Raw genomic sequence first — 22278 nt, forward strand, 5'->3', positions numbered from 1 at the left:
GCAGCATTTGTAGAGTTTCGGAACTGTATGACAAAATACTTTCTACTTGACTGAATGACTGCAGCTGTGAAAACATTCAAAACTCAATACTATGAAGGACAAAGCCATTTTCAGCTTCATCTAGCTCTTCACCATTGTCATACTTTTAATGCACCATATTATCTACAAAATAAAGTAATAGTGATTTGTTGCAGTACTTCAGTACTTTCTTCCACCTAATAAGAACAAGCACAGTAGATGTGGCATAAGAAAACATTCCTTCCAGGTTCCATATCACCCTGGCTCGGATACATATCTCCATTCCTTCTTCATTTCCAGGTCAAAATGTGGACACTGGAACCTCTCAATTGTAATTCAAGAAGAAATCTCACCTGGAGGGCATATGGGCATAGGCAATAAATGTATGCCTTATCAGCAATGACTGCGTCTTGAGATTTAACTTGAGGCAGCAACTCTATCTTGGCTGACTTTGCATGTGGAACTATCTGAAGAAGGAACCTAATCTTGTTGAGGGCAAGTTTGTTGATATGAAGTGCACCCATGAATTATGGGTAGATGTCATTTTCAGTCTTGGTTGATTAGTAGTAACTATTGTTGGAAATTTTAGTTTGCTGTCTAATTTAGCTGAATTTGTGCATAATACAATGAATATTTTACCTTCTAAAGAAAATACGAATTGGTCTGAATCCACAATGGAACTGGAGCAACTCGAATTCATACCCACAAGGTACAAGTGACCTAGGCTGTGAAATTTCTATGTAGGGGTGGACCACTTGGCTCTTCTCCTGCACTTTAGTGTCTACAGGTGGCCACACCTACTCATTCATCTTGGGTATGAATGAATTGAACATCGCAATGAATAACCATTAGAGATTTCAAAAAAATGTTTCCTAATTCCTCCTTGATCTTTTTGTCAGGGGGATAGTTGGGAGGATGCCACAGAGAAATTGAATATTTTATTTGGAGACTGCATATTTCCTACATGCTTTCCCCATTACAACATTTTGATGTAAAACTGCTGCTACAGTCCTCAAATGGTTAATTAGGTTTGACTGTTGATGTTTGATCTATCAACTAGGTTTCGTATTGGAGCTTCACACTGACATTGTGTCAATTAAATACATAGGTAATAATTGTAGTTATTGGTTAATGGGCCTTTCTTTGATGCTGTGCAGGTGTCGGCGTGGCGACGGTTGTGATTTCATTCTTGCTCTGTACTTATTACAATGTTATTATCACCTGGGCTCTATACTACCTGTTCAACTCATTTGGATCATCACTTCCTTGGCAAAGCTGTAATAATACATGGAACATCGTGGAGAACTGCTCCAATGGATTTCCTGGGAATGCCACTCACCTTCGATCTGCCAGTCAACAATTTTTTGAGTGAGTACAACAGGGGCATGTACTGAAAAGAAAAGTAGGTTCCCTTCCCTTATTGTTGATAACCATTTTATTTGGGGGAAAAAAAGAAGTGTTTCTAAGCTCATGATAGTGTGGTCCACTTAAAGAACCAGTAGCAGATTAGAAGTAAATATCATTATTTATTCAAACACTCGCTGAGTCTAAATGCAATGTCAATTACTTAGATACTTAAAAGTGTCTCTTTTTCTAAAGAGGATAAACACTTCCACAAGTTGTAAACAGTCAAGCTCATTGTTGTAAAATAGTTTTTGTAGGCCCGGTGAAGAAGGAATTCTGATAGTCAGGATTATGGATACTTTTAATCAGTAATTATATCAAACAAGTCATATTTGGCATTTTTCTGTTCAGATATTTTCCCAGCATTTTTTTTAATCCCACTGAACCTCTAATTAAGGTTAGTGCCTTACATACATAGCCTTTTTGATTACTTTTGTAGGTGCACATGATATTTTAAAGATCAACATACATGGCCCATCAAGTTTCTTTGGAACTACACTGTTTCTCATATTGCAGCATTCGGAAAATACCCTGTTCCATTCTTTTGAGGTCCAAAGTGGACAACCTCCCAGTTTCCTATTCTTAAATCCATTTAACAGTTTTACCAATTACCATTTGCTGAATCTATTAATATTTTTTGGTAACTTTATGCTTTCATTTATGTTGTTTACATTGGTATCATTGGCAAATGTAGATTTATGGCTTTCAATCCTAACACCTAAGCCATCAATAAATACAATGAGTAGCTAAGTTCCAACACACATCCTTGCAGGATGCAATAACTCCCATTCTACCAATTAGAATACCTCCCTATTACATATTCTCTGTCTTCTGCCACACTTCACTAATGAGATTAATATTGCCTCTTCCATCAGCTTTAGCCAGCAAATTTTAATTTAAAAATTAGATAGTTTCATTCGTATAAATAACATGTATAGGCACTGCTTTAGTCATTAACAATTCAGTCAAGTTCAAGGATGATCTAACCTCTACAAGTTGATGCTGGCTGTCTGATCAGCTGAATAAATTTCAAGGTGTTCCGTCACTAACCTTAATTACATGTATATCGAACATAAAACATTACAGCACAGTACAGGCCCTTTGAGCCTCGAAGTTGCGCCGCCGTGAAACCAATCTGAAGCCCATCAAACCTACACTATTCCATTCTTGTCCCTATGCCTATCAAATTGTCACTTAAATGCCCGTAAACTGTTGCAGGCAGAGCGTTCCACGCCTATACTACACTGAGTAAAGAAATTACCTCTGAATCTGTCCTATATCTATCACCCCTCAATTTGAAGCTATGCCCCTTCATACTTGCCATCAACATCCTCGGAAAAAGGTTCACACTGTCCACCTGATCTAACCCTCTTATTATCTTGTATGTTTCAATTAAGTCACCTCTCAACCTTCTCTCTAATGAAAACAGCCTCAAGTCCCCCAATCTTTCCTCGTAAGATTTTCCCTCCATACCAGGAAACATCCTAGTAAATACGATGGTGATTCCTAACAACAGATCTTGTGCTAACTGGTTTATCATTTCCTGCTTGTCTAGAGGGTGGAGTTGTAGGGCATTTGCATGCTGAACATTTGCAAGATATCCAGTTAAAAAATTAAAAACCAAACAGGAAAGTTGTAATATTCCTCATGCCCCTGGACTCAATTCAGTTGAAATCACTGTTGGAGCATCAGTACTAGTGAAGGCCAAGAATGCAAACCAATTCAGCTGAATGAATAAAACACAGTCTCCTGTGGCAAGGACTGCAGAGATTCTTGTTTTGAATGATTCTGATCCCTTCATGCCACTTCCCAAACACAGCCAGACAATTGGGCAAACACTAGTTTATGCTTAATGAGTTTCTTGCACATTGGACATTTTCCACATGTACCTTGATATTCACTGTGACTCTTAAATGATTTTACTTCTAAATATATGAAATAGGTGGAGGGAGAGTAACCTTAACACTGCTTATACCCTGAGCTGAAAAATGTGTTGCTGGAAAGGCTCAGCAGGTCAGGCAGCATCCAAGGAGCAGGAGAATCGATGTTTCGGGCGTAAGCCCTTCTTCAGGAATTTACTGCTTATACCCTGTCAACACCATTGAGACTGGTAATTCATGGTAAATTATGGGCAGACAGCCATTTCCATATGACTGTCACATTAGAGTATGAATTCATTATCAAAGTGAGAAATATTCTACAACGAAAAAAAGCTGCAGTTTAATAAAGCCTGAACATTTACTTTTTTTTGTACAGTTACAGGTTGTTGCAGATGAGTAGAGGGATTGAAGAGATTGGCAGCATTTCCTGGGAGTTGTTTGGTCTACTCCTATTAGCTTGGATCATTGTATACTTCTGTATATTCAAAGGAGTTAAATCAACTGGAAAGGTGAGAAGCAGTAAATATGAGTACTTAGAGAAACATCAGAGACAAATATTTTGCTTGACTAATTTTGATTTTTGCCTGCTTTGGAAAGCCAAGCTGAATAAAATATTATACAGAATGCCAAATCTTCTAGTACCCGAAAAGAGTCTGGCTTTAATTTGGACCAAATGGTTTGATCAAACTTACCATTGTATTTTTAAATACATATAAAACTAAATGTTGGCATAAACAGTGTAGTAGTGTCCCTGAAGTAGATGATACTTGAGAAGGCAATGTTATTTGTAAAAGTGAAGGTTGGTTTTACTCAACAACTGATATTTAATCAGTTTAGTTAACTCTGAAGGTTCTGTCAAGGCTTTTGCTGCAAATTTAGTCAGCTCTGTGGACTTTGGACATCTTTCCTGATGAAGAGCTTAAGCTCAATGTCGATTCTCCTGTTCCTCGGATACTGCCTGACCAGCTGTGCTTTTCCAGCACCACACTCTTCAACTCTGTGGACTTTGGATACAGACTATACAATAGGAATTATTCTATTTCAATTTTATAAGGAGATTGCAGAGAGTAGATTTTTAAAAAAACTTTGTGGGTTGGGGAGGGTCCAGAAGAAATTGGTTTCCTGCAGGAGATATGCACTCACCAATGAAAGGCAGTGACTGGCAGAACCCTTCAGAGTATTGATATGCAGAAGGATCTGGGTGTGCAGGTCCATAGATCATTGAAGGGGGCAGTGCAGGTGAATAAGGTAGTAAAAACAGGCTTATGGCTTGCTTGCCATCATTGAAACGGGCATTGAGTCTAAGGATAGACAAGTTATGCTGCAATTTTATCGACCTTTAGTTAGGCCACACTTGGAATATTGTGTACAGAGTCGAGAGTGTGGTACTGGAAAAGCACAGCCAGTCAGGCAGCATCCAAGGAGCAGGAGAATTGACGTTTCAGGCATAAGCCCTTCATCAGGAATGAGGCTTGTGGGCCGGGGGAGGGCTGAGAGATAAATGGGAAGGGGGGGTGGGGTTGGGGCGAAGGTAGCTGAGAATGCGATAGGTAGATGAAGGTGATGGAGAAGGTGATAGGTCAGAGAGGAGGGTGGAGCGAATAGATGGGAAAGTGGATGGACAGGTCATGTGGGTGGTGCTGAGTTGGAGACTTGAGACTGGGATAAAGTGTGGGGAGGGGAAATGAGAAAACTGGTGAAATTCATATTTATCCCGTGTGGTTGCAGGCTCCCAAGGCGGAATATGAAGCGTTCTTCCTCCAGGCATTGGGTAGTAAGGGATTGCAGATGGATGAGACCCAGGAACTGCATGTCCTTGGCAGAGTGGGAGGGGGAGTTGAAGTGTTCAGTCACAGGGTGGTGGGGTTGGTTGGTACCCCAGAGATGTTCTCTGAAACAATCTGCAAGTAGGCATCCCGTCTCCCTGATGTAGAGGAGACCACGTAGGGTGCAACGGATACAGTAGATGACATTGGTGGAGGTACAGGTAAATTTCTGTCAGATGTGGAAGGATCCTTGGACTGAGGTGAGGGGAGTAGTGTGAGCTCTGTCAAAAGCCCACACTACTCACCCTCACCTCCATTGCCCACACCATGCCCCTCATCTCCATCAAAGCCCACACCATCCCCTGACCTCCATCAACACCATCCCCTCACCCTCATCAAGCTCACACCACTCACCCTCACCTTCGTCGCTCACACCACTCACCCTCATCAAGCCCACACCACGCCCCTCACCTCCCTCAAAGCCCACACCATCCCAATACCCTCATCAAGCTCACACCACTCACCCTCACCTCCGTTGCCCATACCACGCCCCTCATCTCCATCAAGCACACACCCCCCCCTCACCCTCATCATGGCCCACACCACTCACCCTCATCAAGCCCACACCACGCCCCTCACCTCCACCAAGCCCACACCACGCCCCTCACCTCCACCAAGCTCTCACTACTCACCCTCCTCCGTCGCCCACACCACACCCCTCACCTCCATCAAGCCCAGACCACTCATCCTCACCTCCTTCGCCCACACCATGCCCCTCGTCTCTATCAAGCTCTCACCACTCCCCTCACCTCCGTCAAGGCTGAAGCCACTCCCCTCATCTCTGTCAAAGCCCGCACCACTCCCCTCACCTTTGTCAAGGCCCACACCACTCCCCTCATCTTCATCACAGTCCACAACACTCTTCTTACATCCGCCCACACTACTCCCCTCACCTCTGTCGCCCACATTACTCTCCTCACCTCCAATGCCCACACCACTCCCCTCACCTCCGTCCAAGGCCCCAAAGGATTCTCCCACATCTGACAGAAATTTACCTGTACCTCCACCAATGTCATTTACTGTATCCCCCGTTGCACACCTATGTGGTCTCCTCTACGTCGGGGAGACAGGATGCCTACTTGTGGATCTTTCAGAGAACATCTCTGGGACACCTGCACCAACCAACCCCACCGCCCTGTGACTGAACACTTCAATTCCCCCTCCCACTCTGCCAAGGACATGCAGAGTCCTCCATCACCAAAGCCATATCACCCGACGCCTGCAGGAAGAGCACCTCATCTCCTGCCTTGGGACCCAGCAACCACATGAGATCAATGTAGATTTCCTCATTTCCCCTCCACCCATATTATTCCAGTCCCAAGCCTCCAACTCAGCACTGCCCCCATGACCTGTCCATCACCTTTCCCATCTATCCGCTCCACCCTCCTCTCTGACCTATCACCTTCGTCCTCACCTCCATCTACCTATTGCATTCTCAGCTACTTTCGCCCCAACCCCACCCCCCCTCCCATTTATCTCTCACCCCTTGGCTTACAAGCCTCATTCCTGATGAAGGGTTTATGCCCAAAACATCCTCAGATGTTGACTGACCTGCTGTGCTTTTCCAGCACCATACTCTTTACTCTGATCTCCAACATCTGCAGTCCTCACTTTCTCCCAATATTGCTTTCAGTTCTGGTCACCACAATACGAGAAGGATGTGGTGCTTTAGAGAGTGTATATAAAAAGTTTACCAGGATGTTGCCTGGTATGGGGTATTTTAGCTATGAAGAAAGATTGGATAGATTCTGTTTTCACTGGAACGAAGAAAGTTGAAGGGTGACCGAATAAGAGTTTATAAGATTGTGAATGTCACGGATAGAGTGGAAAGTACGAGGCTATTTCCCAGAGTGGACAGGTCATTTACTAGGGTTCAAGGTGCAAGCAAGGATGCTTAAAAGAGATGTGCGGGGCAAGTCTTTCACACAAGGGTGATGAGTGCCTCAAACGCATTGCCAGAGGAGGTGGTGGAAGCAAACACAATAGCAGCTTTCAAGAAACACCTGGATAAATACATAAATGGGAAGGAAATACAGGGATACAGATCCTGTAAGCGAAGACAGTTTTAGTATGGAAGGGCAAAATGTAGCAGGCTTGGAGGGGTGAAAGGCCTGTTCCTGTGATATACGGTTTTTTGTTCAATGTTACAAGAAATGTTTTGATTTCCCTCCACATGTTGGCGTCATTAAACTGCACTTTTCTTTCCTGCTTTTTCCGTCCTCCGCCCATCAAATGGGAGAGAGGAAGGGAAGGATTTTCACGATCACCCTGTGCATAATATATGAACATAGAGGCATTGCAATTGAGATTGTCAAAGCTGCCTTTCTATTCATTATAGTCTCGTCTGTTCGAACACTTCAGTGCCTTTTACCCACCCCATCTCCGTAACTCTGTATGCCATTGGTAATCAGAAAACTATTAAGCTGTCTATTAAACATCAGATTGAGCTTCCACAACCCATTGATTCCCACCCTTCAGAATAAAGACATTTTTCCTTATCACAGACCTATCTGACATCCCTTCTATTTTGAAATTGTGCCTCCTGAATCTAGGCTGTACAAACAGGGGAGATATTTTACCTGCACCTACCCTGCCTATCCCTGTAAGTATGTTCCTGTTACCAACTTTACTACCTTCCAGTTTGAGTTACTTCTCCGTTCACACCCCGATAAGTATGTTTAAACCTACCGAACAGCATTAGCTAAACTTCCAGGTGTGCACATGGAAAAGGAAAAGATAATCAGCAGCCAGAGGACGCGATTCTTGTCCTGAGCTTTCAATTATGAATGCTCTGTGATCCTATGTAGAGTATTTAACCCCAATGTGTTATCCTTCCCCTGCAATTCTTTGAATTTTTCCTGATATCAGAAAAATTTATTCCCTTGAAGGTCTTTCATGCTGGCATGGAAGGAGGTATTTCGAAGCAATAACATTGGTTGCAATGTTTTGCTGCTACAGATGCACAGATTCAGAGGTGCTTTCTCCTGTTGCTACATAAAAACAATCAGATAAATCAGCTCAAACTGAGATATTGGACCAGAAACCTATGTGTGCTTTTACCTAAACTCATCCATTGGGAGAGGGAATTCAGATTTTTCTCCTCTCTCATTCTTCCGGGGATTGTAACTGACTTCAACTTGCTACCTCCTCTCTGGAAGAGTGAGAATTTAGTAATTCTCGATGTGGGGAAAGGAGCATTCATGGATGGTATTGGCAAACTGAATCTTGAAAATAGCTGAGAACTAATTGAACAAGAACACTGTAATAAGCTGAGTGTTTCCATATGTTTAAAATGGTAATCTAGTCTTATTTTGGAACTTCTTTCTACACCATTAATCTCTTACTCTGCCTTCCAGGTGGTGTATTTTACAGCCATTTTTCCATACCTCATCCTGATAATACTTCTGATCAATAACGTGCAACTACCAGGGGCCAAGACTGGAATCCTCTTCTTCCTGACACCTGTATGGAGCAAACTGCTGGAAGGCCAGGTAATGTAGAGAACCGTTTCTGTGTTTCATGTGGGTGCAGAGCATGGTGGGAAGGCATAAGCATTATGGGCAACTATCCAGTTAGTTGCTGTAATTTTGAGGGAAAATAAATGCTTTTTTTTTGTATATTAATGTCTGAAGTAGATGGACACCTATCTCCACCTGTTTGAAGAAGTTTACAATTTAACAGTATTTTCCATAGAGAAATAGGGAGAAGTAATTTCTAATCTGATTTGGATCATGTCTCTGTTGTTAAAATGGCAGCAACAACTCTTTATTGAAAGTCTGAATTTATTAAAAGGGATTTGACTAAAGTGAGTTGATAGTTCTAGAAAATTAGATTATTTAAAGCAAAAGAAAGCAAATTATATCTGTTGTCACCCTGACAGAACAGTGCTGATCACTATTCAAGACAATTTAAAATTTTGAATAATAATACTTGAGGCTTTGTCTTTTTAAGAGGGGGATAAGCCTGTGACAATTATATTTAAATATTTAAAAATGCTATATTGTTCTGTTTAAAATCTATAGACTACTAATAAAGATTTTTGTCACTGGAGCCGAGGAGGTTGAGAGGTGACCTTCAAGAGGTTCATAAAAGGATGAGGGACATAGCTAAGATGAATAGCAAGGGTCTTTTCCCTGGGGTGGGGGTGTTCAAACATAGGGGGCATATTTTGAAGGTGAGAGAAGGAAGTTTTAAAAGGGACATGAGGGGAAACTTTTTTAAAAATACAACGTGGTTACTGTGTGGAATGAACTGCCAGATGCAACATTTCAACATTTAAAAGACATTTGGATAAGTACATGAATAGGTAAGGTTTGGAGGGTTTGGGACCAAATGCAGGCAAATGGACTACTTTGGGGAACATGGTTGACGTGGATGGTTGAACCAAAGATTCTGTTTCCATGTTGTATGACTATGAATGTATGTCATGATGTCATTTTTGAGTCTAGATTAGTTTTGTTCCATTATCTATGTGGATATGTAGTAAACTAATTAAATTAATGAAAAATACAATTACCATTATCAGATTTTCTCAGTTTGAGAATATCATTGTTATGTTTTTGGATCATTATGTCGTAATACTAAATATAGGTTTCTACAAGTTGCCCTTTGCAGTTCACTGTTTCTTTTCAATGATACTACTCACGTCAAGTAAGCATATCCTCAATGCAGCAACAAAATAACAACCAAGAACATTATGGGCACTAAATATTATGATACGTGGTAAATGTTGTTAGCTGCTAGAGGGCAGCCAATGTTCTGGATAATTAACGAAAAATGGAGTGATGACAGAAGATCAGAGAACCCACACCTTTTGAAAATATGAATAAGTATGAAACCTCTGCTGCCTATCCCTTAAGAAAATTATTTCTTTAGAACCATTCCCGAAAGAAGAAAAATGAGCTTGTATCCATGGCTCATTTGATTGAGAATCTTTGTGAAACTGATAGGGGTGATACCCAGACGTGAGATTAGGTAATGTTATTTAAATATATGTGCATATTTGCTAAAAGAACCTTTGGATTCATTGTTGCCATTATTGACAGCACTTTTTGAAGGTTTGCCTTGTTTTTCTTGGAGTGAGGGAAAAAGAATTTGAAGGATTAGAAACAACAAATGCTGAAATCCAGAATCCAGTGTAAAAAAAAAGTTAAATAAACAAGCCAAGGTACAAAGAAATATAATTGATTTCCTATAGAATAGTCCAAAACTCTATGGAAAATGATCTCCGAACAGAGATGTGACCAATAAATGAAATTGCTGGAAATGCTCAGCAAGTCATGCAGCAACTATGGAAAGGGAGAAGGAAGGTTGACATTTAATGATCTGACGAGATGTAATCAGCCTGAATCCCTAACTTTATTTCCGTCTCTCCCCACAGATATATGAAAACATAAGAAGTGGAACATAAGTAGGCCGTTTGGCTTTTTCAAGTCTACCCATTATTTAGAATCAGCATGACGAATCTTGATAATGGTTTCAAGTCCATTTTTCTGCCCGTTTTTCACATCTTTATTGATCAAAAATCTCATCTTTAAATATATCCAGTGACCCTTAATCCATTGCTCTCTTAAATAAAGAATTCCAAAGATTATCAACTCCCTGAGAGAAAATAAATTGCCCCTTGTCTCTGTTTTATATGGGAGTCCACTAGTTTCGAAACTTCTTCCTAATTCTCAATTCCACTGTCATTCAAGGAAAACATCCTTCTAACATTCACAATGTCAGCCCCTTTAGAATCTTGCATGTTTCAAGAAAATTACCTTCTAAACTCCTGTGTGTGTCGGCTCAACTTCATTAAAAAATCTCTTAATTCCAAGGAAGAGCCTAGTGGATCTTCTCTTAAATTCCTCCAATGCAGATACATCCTTTCTAAGTAAGAAAATCAAAACTGTATAGTGTACTCAGTGCAGTCTCAGCAATGCTGTGTTTGGTTGTCGTAGAGTATTTCCAACATCCAAAGTAATTTGCTAATGGTTTGTGACGTATGTATAATTTCTGCAGATTACAATTCATGAATCTTTTGAATATCTTAATTTCAAACTTGTGCGTTCTTATCATAGGTATGGGTGAATGCTGCTGCACAGATTTTTAACTCCATTGGAATCGGTTTTGGCACCATGATATCTATGGCCAGTTACAACAAATTCAATAACAATATACTCAAGTAAGAGTTTAATTTCTGCCTTAGTTTTAATGAAGGAAAGCATTGAGAGTGTCAGATCTCATTACACAACAACTTGGAGGCAAAACCAACCTTCAAGTTTCATGTTTATATGGGATTTACACCAGTCCAATCAGAGATGAGCAAGAAATACTGGTCTTGTCAGTGGTGGTATCATCTCATGAAAGAATAGCATAAACAATGATTGCTTTGACCCAGTAGTTAATAAGTACTGGGATTTAAAAGGAACTCTACCCTTTGATCTGAATTTTAACAAATGAGTTAGGGGTTCTCAGTTTTCAAGTCAGATTTTCTTCATGACAAAAAGGATTGTGCATTCAGTTATGTTTTAAATCAAATTAAAGTTGACCCTTTGTATGAAGAAGTGCTTCCAGAAGTCACCATCTCTACAGCCTAAGTCAAATTTTAAGATTATGTTCCATTGTTTTGGATTTCCACGTTAGAGTAAATGGTTTATCTACTTCAGATCTACCTGTTCGGCAACGTTAGCTGGCCAGCATTCATTGCCTGTCTCTAGTTGCTCTTGAGACGGTGGTGATGAGTTGCCTTCTTGAACTGCTGTGGTCCACATGCTGTAGGTTGACTCACAATGAAGGAACAATGATATATATTCAAATCAGGATGGAGGGGAATTTGCAGTTGGTCGTGTTTCTAAATATCTGCTGGCCTTATCTTTCTAGCTGAAAGTGAGTGCGGGTGCTGTCTAAGAGGCCTTGGTGAATTTCTGCAGTACATTTTCACTGCAGCTCCTGAGCGTCGGTGGTGGAGGGAGTGGATGCTTGTGGATGTGATGTCAATCAAGTGGGCTGCTTTGTCCTAGATGGTGTCAAGCTTCTTGAGTGTTATTAGATCTGTAACCATCCAGGCAAGTGGGGAGTAGTCCATCACACTGCTGACTTGTGCTTTGTAGATGGTGGACAGGCTTTGGGGAGTCAGGAGATGAATTACTCGCTGCAGTATTCCTAGCATCTGAGCTGCTCTTGTAGCGATTGTGTTTTTATGGTGAGTCCAATTAGGTTTCTGGTCAATGGTAACTCCAAGGATGTTGATAGTGGAGGATTCAGTGATAATAATACCACTGAATGTCAATGGTCAGTGATTAGCTTGTCTTTTATTGGACACAGTCATTGCCTCGCATTTGTGTGGCACGCATGTTATTTGCCATTTGTCAACCCAAGCCTGGATATTGTCCAGCCTTTGCTGCATTTGAATATGGACTGCTTTAGTATTTGAGGAGTCATGAATGGTGCTGCACATTGTGCAATCATTGACAAACTTTCTTACTTCTGACTTTATGATGGAGGCAAGTGCCAGAGGACTGGAGGATGGCTAATTTGGTTCCACTTTTTCAGAGGGCTGTTAGACATGCATCAGAAAATTACAGACCAGTGAGTCTCATGTCAATGGGAGGGAAACTATTGGAGAAAATTCTGAAGGAGAAAATTATTACCTCTTGGAAAGGCATGGAACAATTTGGTATAGTCAGCATGACCTCCCTCTGACAAACAACATTTGAAAATGTGATCAAGTGTATGGATGAGGTACATTCAGTTGGTGTGGTTTATTTGGATTTTAGTAGTGCTTTTGACAAGGTCCTACTGGGAAACTGATTAGGAAGGTTAGGCACATGGAATTGTGGGAAACTTGGTGAGCTGGATCAGAAACTGGCTTGTAATAGGACACAAAGGGTGGTGGTAGAAGGCTGTTTGAGTGGTTGGAGGCCGGTGTACTACAAGGATCAGTACTGGAACAATTATTGTTTGTTACATACACGAATGATATAGATGAAAATATGATGGGAATGCTAAGCAAATTTGCATCGAGATTGGTAGAGCGATTCATAGCAAAGATGGTTGTAGGTAATTTAGATGCGTTGATCAGATGGGCAGACCATTGGCAGATGGTACTTAATCATGATAAGTGTGAGTTGATGCGCTTTGGAAGAAGAAAGTAGATGAGGGAGTATTTAAGATCAATTGCAGGACACTGAGTAGCTTAGAGGAATAGAGGGATCTTGAGGTAGTTATTCACAGATCCCTGAGGTCAGCAGAGCACCATAATAGCTGAAAATGTGTTGCTGGAAAAGCACAGCAGGTCAGGCAGCATCCAAGGAGCAGGAGAATCGACGTTTCGGACATAAGCCCTTCTTCAGGAAACTGCTAACACATTTTCAGCTCTGATCTCTAGCATCTGCAGTCCTCACCTAGAGCACCATAATAGGCTATTTAAGGCATATGGAACATTTGTTTTCATCAGTTATGACTTAGAGTATAAGAGCAAGCAGGTAATGTTGGATTTATCCAGGGTTTTAGTCAGGCCACAACTGGAGTACTGTATGCAGTTCAGGTCACCTCACTACAGGATGGATATGATAGCATTAGACAGGGTAGAGAGGAGATTCACCAGAATGTTGTCTGAAATGGAAAAATTGAGCTATAAAGGAGAGACTAGCTATGCTTGGATTGTTTTCTTTAGAGCAGAGAAAACTGAGATGGGACATGATTGAAGTGTATAAAATTATGAGAGATATGGACAGGGTGAATAGAGAGCAATTGTTCCCTTTTTTAAAGGATCAGTCACAAGAGGGCATAGTTTTAGGGTAAGGGGCAGAGATTCAGAAGAGATTTGGAAATAAACTTTCTCACTCAGCAGTTGTTGGGAATCTGGAATGCACTGCCTGGGAAGGTAGTTGAGACCAGAAACCTTACAAACTTTAAAAAAAAGAATTAGATGGCCACTTCAAATGTCGTCACATTCAAGGATATGGGAGAAGTGCAGGACATTAGGATTAACACACTTTTAGTGGCAGTTACAATGCTGCAGACTCGATGGGCTGAAGAGCCTTTTCTGTGCTGTGTGAATCTATGGAAGGTTATTGATGAAGCAGTTGAAAAATTTGGACACTACCCTGAGGAACCCCTTAATCTTCTTTACTCTGAGGAATACAAACCCAGCCTGGGCAATCTGTTCTCAATTTAACCATTTCAGCCCTTGTGGTGTTTGGGTGAATCTATGCTGCAAGCCCTTCAAGGTCAGTGTAAACTTCCTGCGATGCGGCTCCCACAATTCATCCCAGAGATTATTCCTTTCAATAATTTCCTTCTTGGCATTGCTGTTTCATTCCACATTTCCTCCACTTCTCACCTCAACATTGCAACAGTGACACCATTTCAAAATGTACTCAAGACCAAAAACCATAAGAAATAGGAACAGGACTAGGCTGTTCAGTCCCCTCAAGCCTGCTCTGTCATTCAGTAGGATCATGGCTGATCTGACCTTTTTCTTCACTACCACTTTCCTGCCCTTTCCTCATAGCCCTTGATGTTTTTACTGATCAAGAATCTATTTATCATAAACATTAACAAGGATTTTGCCTCACAACTCTCTATGACAAGGTGTTCCGAAGACACTCAAATGTCTTAAGAGAAGAGAATCCTCCACATCCAAGTCTTAAGTTGGTACCCGTTAATTCTATCTATGCCCTCTGGTCCTGGTCTCCCATGAGAGAAAGCGTCCTCTCAGCATTTACTCCTTAAGAATCCAAATGTTTCAAATTTAAGCAGCTTTAACTGTTTTGGGATGTCCTGATGTTCTGAAAGCTGCTTCATAAATCGAAGTTCTTAGGATTTTCGGTGATTAAAATTGTTTGATATGTTTAGCTTTGCTGACTGCAGGGGCCCAGGCTGTGGGCATCTTCTATGATGTATACAGTACCAGTAGCTATGTTGTCAACTTCAAAATCAAGAATTTGGATAAGGAACAAAAAGTTTCTTGCTCCCTTAAAATAACTCAACATCATTTTGAACAATAAATGTTCTGTTTAAAATCAACTTTTAATTTCAAGTGTTCAAATACATTTCTACCTTGGTTTAAGGAGAGGAAGGGTAAAAGGGATCATTTTGATTCAAAATGTATATTTTTCCCCAATAATGGAGTATCAATTTATATTCCATTTTCCTCCCTGAAATTATGTCCTAATTTACTAAAGGCCTAATAATACTTGCCTAATTTGTGTATACTAATCCTGTGACTTGAAATTATGTCAATCATGCAAAAAGGGGTTAGCATACTTATTTTGGAGCTGTATAGCAAATTATTGTTTGAGGGAAGTGTTTCAAATTGTAGTATTTACAAATTGTTTTTTTTCCCCCTGTTTTCAGAGATACACTCATTGTTGCAGTAACAAACTCAGCTACAAGTATTTTTGCAGGATTTGTGGTTTTCTCTGCAATTGGATACATGAGCCATCAGTATAACCTGCCTGTTGAAGACATTGCCACTGATGGTAGGATTCCTTTTCAGCAATCTAGGGCATTTGAGTACTCCCTTTAAGACTCAGTGAAGCTCCCTGGTGAGCATTGAAATTGTATTTATTCCCATTTCTTCTGATCCAATTAGAAATGGTTTAGAGTAAAATATGCTTTATAGAGCAGTGGTTAATTGATGATTTGTGCCATTTCCTGAATAAATAGGAAGAAACCCATTAAACAACAACTTTTTTTTGTTAAAACTGAAGTCCATAAACCATGAAATGTTGAATCACTTGGATGCAGTCCAAGACATTGACATTTTGGTTAGCATTTGTATGTTACTTCAACCTGGGCAATGTAATTGGGTTTTCCTACCGAAACAACTAACTCTGAGGAAAGCCATGGAGTTGCTGTCCTCCTTTTACCCAGTTGACTCCAGAACTTTCCTTTTTCAACCAGCTCACTTAGGGTCTAAAATGAGGAGTACCAGAACAGTTAGTAGTCATATGTTGGCTAATGTCTCTTGTATATTTTTCTAATATCTTCTCATTGTCTCATTCTCTTATTCAGGCCCAGGACTGGTATACGTTGTTTACCCAGAAGCATTTGTCACCATGCCTCTTGCACCAATGTGGGCTTCATTGTTCTTCTTCATGCTTCTCTGCTTAGGTGTGGATAGCCAGGTGAGGAACCAATATGATCAGACAGCTGATAGAAGGATTCAGAACTATACAACCAGTGCAAGGAAGGCCAAGAATAAAACAACTTTGAGAATTCAATTAGATAATGTCTGAAGTTTGAGTTACAGAAGCAACTCTGGTACATCAGAAAAATAGACCAGACTTTACGATCATTGGCAAAGTAAGAATGTATATGGACATACGAATTAGGAATGAATTCTAATTGTACTAATTCTAAGACTGTGTCCCCGGTTCTTGGCACCCAACCCGTGGAAACAAACTTCCTGCATGTATCTGATCTATTCCTGTTAAGAATATTGACCATGAGATAATTTGCTCTGGCCTCAACTCTAACAAGGAGTGAGAAGGCATAGCAGATAGACAATCAGTCATCTATCAGCCCCAAAACATTAAATGACATTGTTTCTAAATCAATTCCATTGATTTAACAATTTATGAGAGAAACATATTCTCCTTATCCATCTTAAGCAGGACACCCCTTATTATAAAATTGTGCCTCCTTGCTCTAGTCTCTTCCACAAAAGAAAACATCCTTTCTGCACCTGCCATCACCCTTTGTCATCTTACATGTTTCAATCAGATCACCTTTCATTCTTCTAAACCTAATAAATGTAGGCCCAACGTGTCCAACCTTTCCTTCTTTAAATAACCAGCTCATGCTAGAAATCAGCCAGGTGAACCTCTGCACTGCTTCTAATGGAATAATATCCCTTCTTAAATGAGGAAATCAAAATTGTACACAACACTCTAGGTGTGGTCTTGTCAATGCCCTGAATAAAAACTTCCCTGCTCTTACATTCCATCCTCCCTTACATGAAACAGTAGTATTCTGTTTGCCTTTCCAATCATTTACTCTGCCTACATACGAACGTTCTGCAATTCATCCATGAAGACACCCTTTTGACGCCAAGACATTGGAAGACCTTGCAGAAGCCCTGAAACTGTGTTTGAGACTGAACTTGAACAGAAGATGAATTCTAATTTAAATAATTTCTTTTTATCTTTATTGTACCCCAAAATGGTGCCAGATTATGGTGACAAAACACTCTTTACTGTAACAAGATGTTCGCAGGTAAAGGGACGGCTGGAAAATGGGAAGCCTTCAGAAATGACATAACGAGAATCCAGAGAAAGTAAATTTCTGTTAAGGTGAAAGGAAAGGCTAGTAGGTAAAGGGAATGCTGGATGACTAAAGAAATTGAAGGTTTGGTTAAGAAAAAGAAGTAAGCATATGTCAGGTATAGACAGGATAGATCGAGTGAATCCTTAGAGTATAAGGGTAGTAGGAGTATACTTAAGAGGGAAATCAGGAGGGCAAAAAGGGGACATAAGAGAGCTTTGGCAAATAGACTTAAAGAGAATCCAAAGTGTTTTTACATGTACATTAAGGACAAAAGGGTAACTAGGGAGAAAATACAGCCCCTCAAAGATCAGCAAGGCGGCCTTTGTGTGGAGCCATAGAAAACTGAGGAGATACTAAACGAGTATTTTACATCAGTACTTACTATGGAAAAGGACATGGAAGATATAGAATGTAGGGAAATAGATGGTGACATCTTGATAAACGTCCATATTACAGAGGAGGAAGTGGTGGATGTCTTGAAATGCATATAGATGGATACATCCCCAGGTCCTGATCAGGTGTACCCTAGAACTCTGTGGGAAGTTAGAGAAGTGATTGTTGGGGCCCTTGCTGAGATATTTGTATCATCGATAGTCACAGGTGAGGTGCCAGAAGACTGGGGGTTGGCTAACGTGGTGCCACTGTTTAAGAAGGGTGGTAAGGACAAGCTAGGGAACTATAGACCAGTGAGCCTGACGTCGGTGGTGGGCAAGTTGTTGGGGAGAATCCTGAGGGACAGGATGTACATGTATTTGGAAAGCAAGGACTGATTAGAGATAGTCAACATGGCTTTGTGTGGGGGAAATCATGTCTCACAAACTTGATTGAGTTTTCTGAAGGAGTAACAAAGAGGACTAATGAGGGCAGAGCGGTAGTTGTGATCTATATGGACTTCAGTAAGGTGTTTGACAAGGTTCCCCATGGGAGACTGATTAGCAAGGTTAGATCTCATGGAATACAGGGAGAACTAGCCATTTGTATACCGAACTGGCTCAAAGGTAGAAGACGGAGGGTGGTGGTGGAGGGTTGTTTTTCAGACTGGGGGCCTGTGACCAGTGGAGTGCCACAAGGATCGGTGCTGGGTCTTCTACTTTTCATCATTTATATAAATGATTTGGATGCAAGCATAAGAGGTATAGTTAGTACGTTTGCAGTTGACGTCAAAATTGGAGGTGTAGTGGTTACCTCAGATTACAACAGGATCTTGATCAGATGGGCCAATGCGTTGAGAGATGGAGTTTAATTCAGATAAATGTGAGGTGCTGCCTTTTGGGAAAGCAAATCTTAGCAGGACTTATACACTTAATGGTAAGGTCCTAGGGAGTGTTACTGAACAAGGAGACCTTGGAGTGCAGGTTCATAGCTCCTTGAAAGTGGAGTCACAGGTAGATAGGATAGTGAAGAAGGCGTTTGGTATGCTTTCTTTTATTGGTCAGAGTATTGAGTACAGGAGTTGGAAAGTCATGTTGCGGCTGTACAGGACATTGGTTAGGTCGCTGTTGGAATATTGCATGCAATTCTGGTCTCCTTCCTATCGGAAAGATGTTGTGAAACTTGAAAGGGTTCAGAAAAGACTTACAAAGATTGTTGCCAGTGTTGGAGGATTTGAGCTTTAGGGAGGGAGAGGCTGAACAGGCTGGGGCTGTTTTCCCTGGAGCATCAGAGGCTGAGGGGTGACTTTATAAAGGTTTACGAAATTATGAGGGGCATGGATAGGATAAATAGACAAAGTCTTTTCCCTGGGGTCAGGGAGTCCAGAACTAGAGGGCATAGGTTTAGGGTGAGAGGGGAAAAATATAAAAAGAGACCTACGGGGCAACTTTTTCACGCAGAGGGTGGTACGTATATGGAATGAGCCGCCAGAAGAGGTGGTTGAGGCTGGTACAATTGCAACATTTAAGAGGCATTTGGATGGGTATATGAATAGGAAGGGTTTGGAGGGATATGGGCCGGGTGCTGGCAGGTGGGACTAGATTGGGTTGGGATATATGGACGGATTGGACCGAAGGGTCTGGTCTGTTTCCATGCTGTGCATCTCTATGAATCTATGATATGTGACAATAAAATAAATAAATAAATCATCCATATGACACGAAGACCTCTCTGTACCAGCAGGTTCTACACGATCTCATCATTTAAATCATTTGATGCTTTTCTGTCCTTCCTGCCAAAATGGATAAGTTGACATTTTCCCACGTTATAATTCCCATCTGCCAAATTTTTACCCGCTCATTTAACCTTTCTGTGTACATTTGCAGACTCCCTGTGTCCTTTTCATAATTTACTCTTCTACTGATACTTGGGTCACCAGCAAGAGCTCCAATCCAGGGAAACATATTTCTTTCATCTACCCTATCTATCCCTGTTAAGAACTTTGCACATTTTAATAAGACGACTTCTCATTTTTCAAAACTCTAGAGAACACTGGCACAAGTCTCATCAATCTTTTCTCTCGAGGCATCCAATGTATTAAACTTGTGAACTTCTGCTGCACTCCCTCTAAAGTATATTTGTTAGTAAGGAGATCAAAATTTTACACAGTACACAGAGTGTGGTCTCAGTAAAACATTATATAATTGTAGCAAGATACCTTTATTACATATTTACTCAAATTGTATTGAGATAAAGAGTAATATTCCATTTGCTTTGTTAATTATTAGCATCACCTGTATGTGAGCTTTCAGTAACATATGAACAAAGGTCACTTTTTGAATGTTAACACTTACCAATATCTAACCATACAAAAACCTGCAAGACATGGGCATGTTTCTTTATTAATACTTTACAGGTGTCATCACAAAACAGGAGGACAATGCAGAAATAGTTACAGAGGCATGCGAAACTCAGCATAGGATAAACAAAGTGAGCAAGGAAATATGAAGGGATCTACCATTTTTAAAGTAAATAAATCACCAAGCCCATATAAAAAGTTTCCAAGACTACTAGGAAACAAGAAAAGAAAAAACAAATGTTCGGAACATGATTTAAATCTTTTCTGGCTACAGGCGTGGTCCATAGGATTATTAACATTATGATTGTTTTTAGAAGCAATAAAGAGAAATACCAAGTAATTACAGGCCACTATGAACCTCAGTCTTGAGCAAATTATTTGAATTTTTTTTTTCTGAAGGACAATTATAATCATAATTTAGAAAAACGCAGATTTATCAAACTGTCAGCACAGATTTGTTAGATTTAGTTATGTTTGACTCAGTTGAATTAGGTTTTTGAAGAAGCATCAAGGTGGGTTGATGACATTAGCTCATTTGATTTGGTGTGCATGGATTTTAGCAATGCTTTTTATAAGATTCAATTTGGTAGACTTGTTAGAATACTAAATACCTGTGTCATCCAAGGAAAGTCACAGTTGAATCCAAAATGACAGAAAGCAAAAATAATGGGTTCAGTACAAGGTTTTCTTGACTCTCATGTCAATGATCTAGATTTGGATGTGGGGGCATGTTAATAAGTTAGTGGATCTTAGAAGAATTGGCTATTTGGTTAATAAATAAGGAGAAAAGCTTTAGACTGCAAGCCAATATCAATAGACAGGTTAAGTGGGCATATAATTGGGAATTGAATCCAGAAAATGAGTAATGCGTTTATGGAGAAGAAACAAGGCAAGGGAATAAACAATAAATGCTAGAATACTGAGGAACAGAAGAACTTCAGAGTGCAAGTCCATAGATCCCTAGAAAATACAGGTTAACAAGGTAATAAAGGAGGCATTCTGGATTCTTGAATAGCTGAAGCTAGATGAGGGAACTTGTGCTTTATATTGTATAAAGCGTTAGTTATGGTTCAGCTGGAATACTATTTACATTGTTGGTAATTGCACTACAGGAAGGATATGATTTGCACACTAGCAAAGGACACAGGAAATTTACAATAATTTAACAGGACTGAAGTGTTTTAGCTATAAAAGGAGATTGGTTTTCTTTGAAATGGAGCAGTTGAAGAAGGACTTAAATGAGGCATGTAAGATTACGAGGAGGCTGGAGAGAGTAGATAGAAAGGACCTATATCCTTTTGCAGAGGGATCAAGGCTACAAACATAGAACTGGAAAATGGGAGTTGAATGGGTAACTCTTTTTGACTGGCACTGAGACACTGAACTGAATGAGTCAGCACTCTTTAAATTAATTTTGTGATGTTCATTAATTTATATTTTTTTTCCTTCTTGTAGTTTGCTATGGTGGAGGTGATGGTTACCAGTTTGATGGATGCCTGGGGAAAGAAACTGCTTTATTTCTTCAAGCGCAAAGAGATTGTAGTTCTTCTCATCTGTTTTGTTGCTTTCCTGCTTGGAATTCCAAACATCACCCAGGTATCCTCAATTCATTCTGCTGTTTCAAGATTGGCTGTTTTAATTATCTTCATCCAGCAACTGATACTCTAGTAAAATAGCCAGAAACACCTGATGTTTAAACAATGTAGTTAATTATTACAAATAGAGATCTCAGTAAGTAGATAAGCACTACTATAAACAATGAACAGCTTAGTACCCTTGTATTTTATGGTCTCTCCTACCAGGCTACATATTTGTCTACGATAGAATTTCCTTAGTTGTACTCGCTTAACAGTCTTGGAATTGGGTTTGTGAAGATCCTACCTTGTGGCAAATTCTGCTAAACCTCTGGAAGCTGCAGTGCCAACATTCACTAACTTCCCAAAAAGGATCTTGTGGTTAGGTTGATTGCAGCACGGTTATCAGGCTTCACCACTATCTCAGGAGAAAGTGAGGACTGCAGATGCTGGAGGTCAGAGTTGAAGAGTGTGGTGCTGGAAAAACACAGCCAGTCAGGCAGCATCTGAGGAGTAGGAGAATCGATGTTTCAATTGTAAGCCCTTCATCAGGAATTGATGAAGGGCTTATGCTCGAAACATCCATT

The 22278-nt window shown here is 40.4% G+C and overlaps 1 protein-coding gene across 5 annotated transcripts in view; it reads left to right on the forward strand.

Moving 5' to 3' along the window:
• Window positions 1-22278, forward strand: part of LOC122562580 (sodium- and chloride-dependent GABA transporter 1-like) — a 112117-nt gene that overhangs the window by 80061 nt on the left and 9778 nt on the right. For all 5 annotated transcript variants that reach the window (XM_043715539.2, XM_043715538.2, XM_043715540.2 and 2 more), the window contains 7 exons: window positions 1176-1386; window positions 3679-3811; window positions 8485-8619; window positions 11191-11294; window positions 15473-15597; window positions 16133-16245; window positions 21573-21713. In XM_043715539.2, coding sequence (XP_043571474.2) covers window positions 1176-1386; window positions 3679-3811; window positions 8485-8619; window positions 11191-11294; window positions 15473-15597; window positions 16133-16245; window positions 21573-21713 — 962 coding nt within the window. The remainder of the gene's footprint in view (window positions 1-1175; window positions 1387-3678; window positions 3812-8484; window positions 8620-11190; window positions 11295-15472; window positions 15598-16132; window positions 16246-21572; window positions 21714-22278) is intronic.

The sequence above is a fragment of the Chiloscyllium plagiosum genome, unplaced genomic scaffold (genome assembly GCF_037043375.1).
Source record: "Chiloscyllium plagiosum isolate Xiang-an unplaced genomic scaffold, Cpla_swu_hap1 HiC_scaffold_24, whole genome shotgun sequence".
NCBI classification, from domain to species: domain Eukaryota; kingdom Metazoa; phylum Chordata; class Chondrichthyes; order Orectolobiformes; family Hemiscylliidae; genus Chiloscyllium; species Chiloscyllium plagiosum.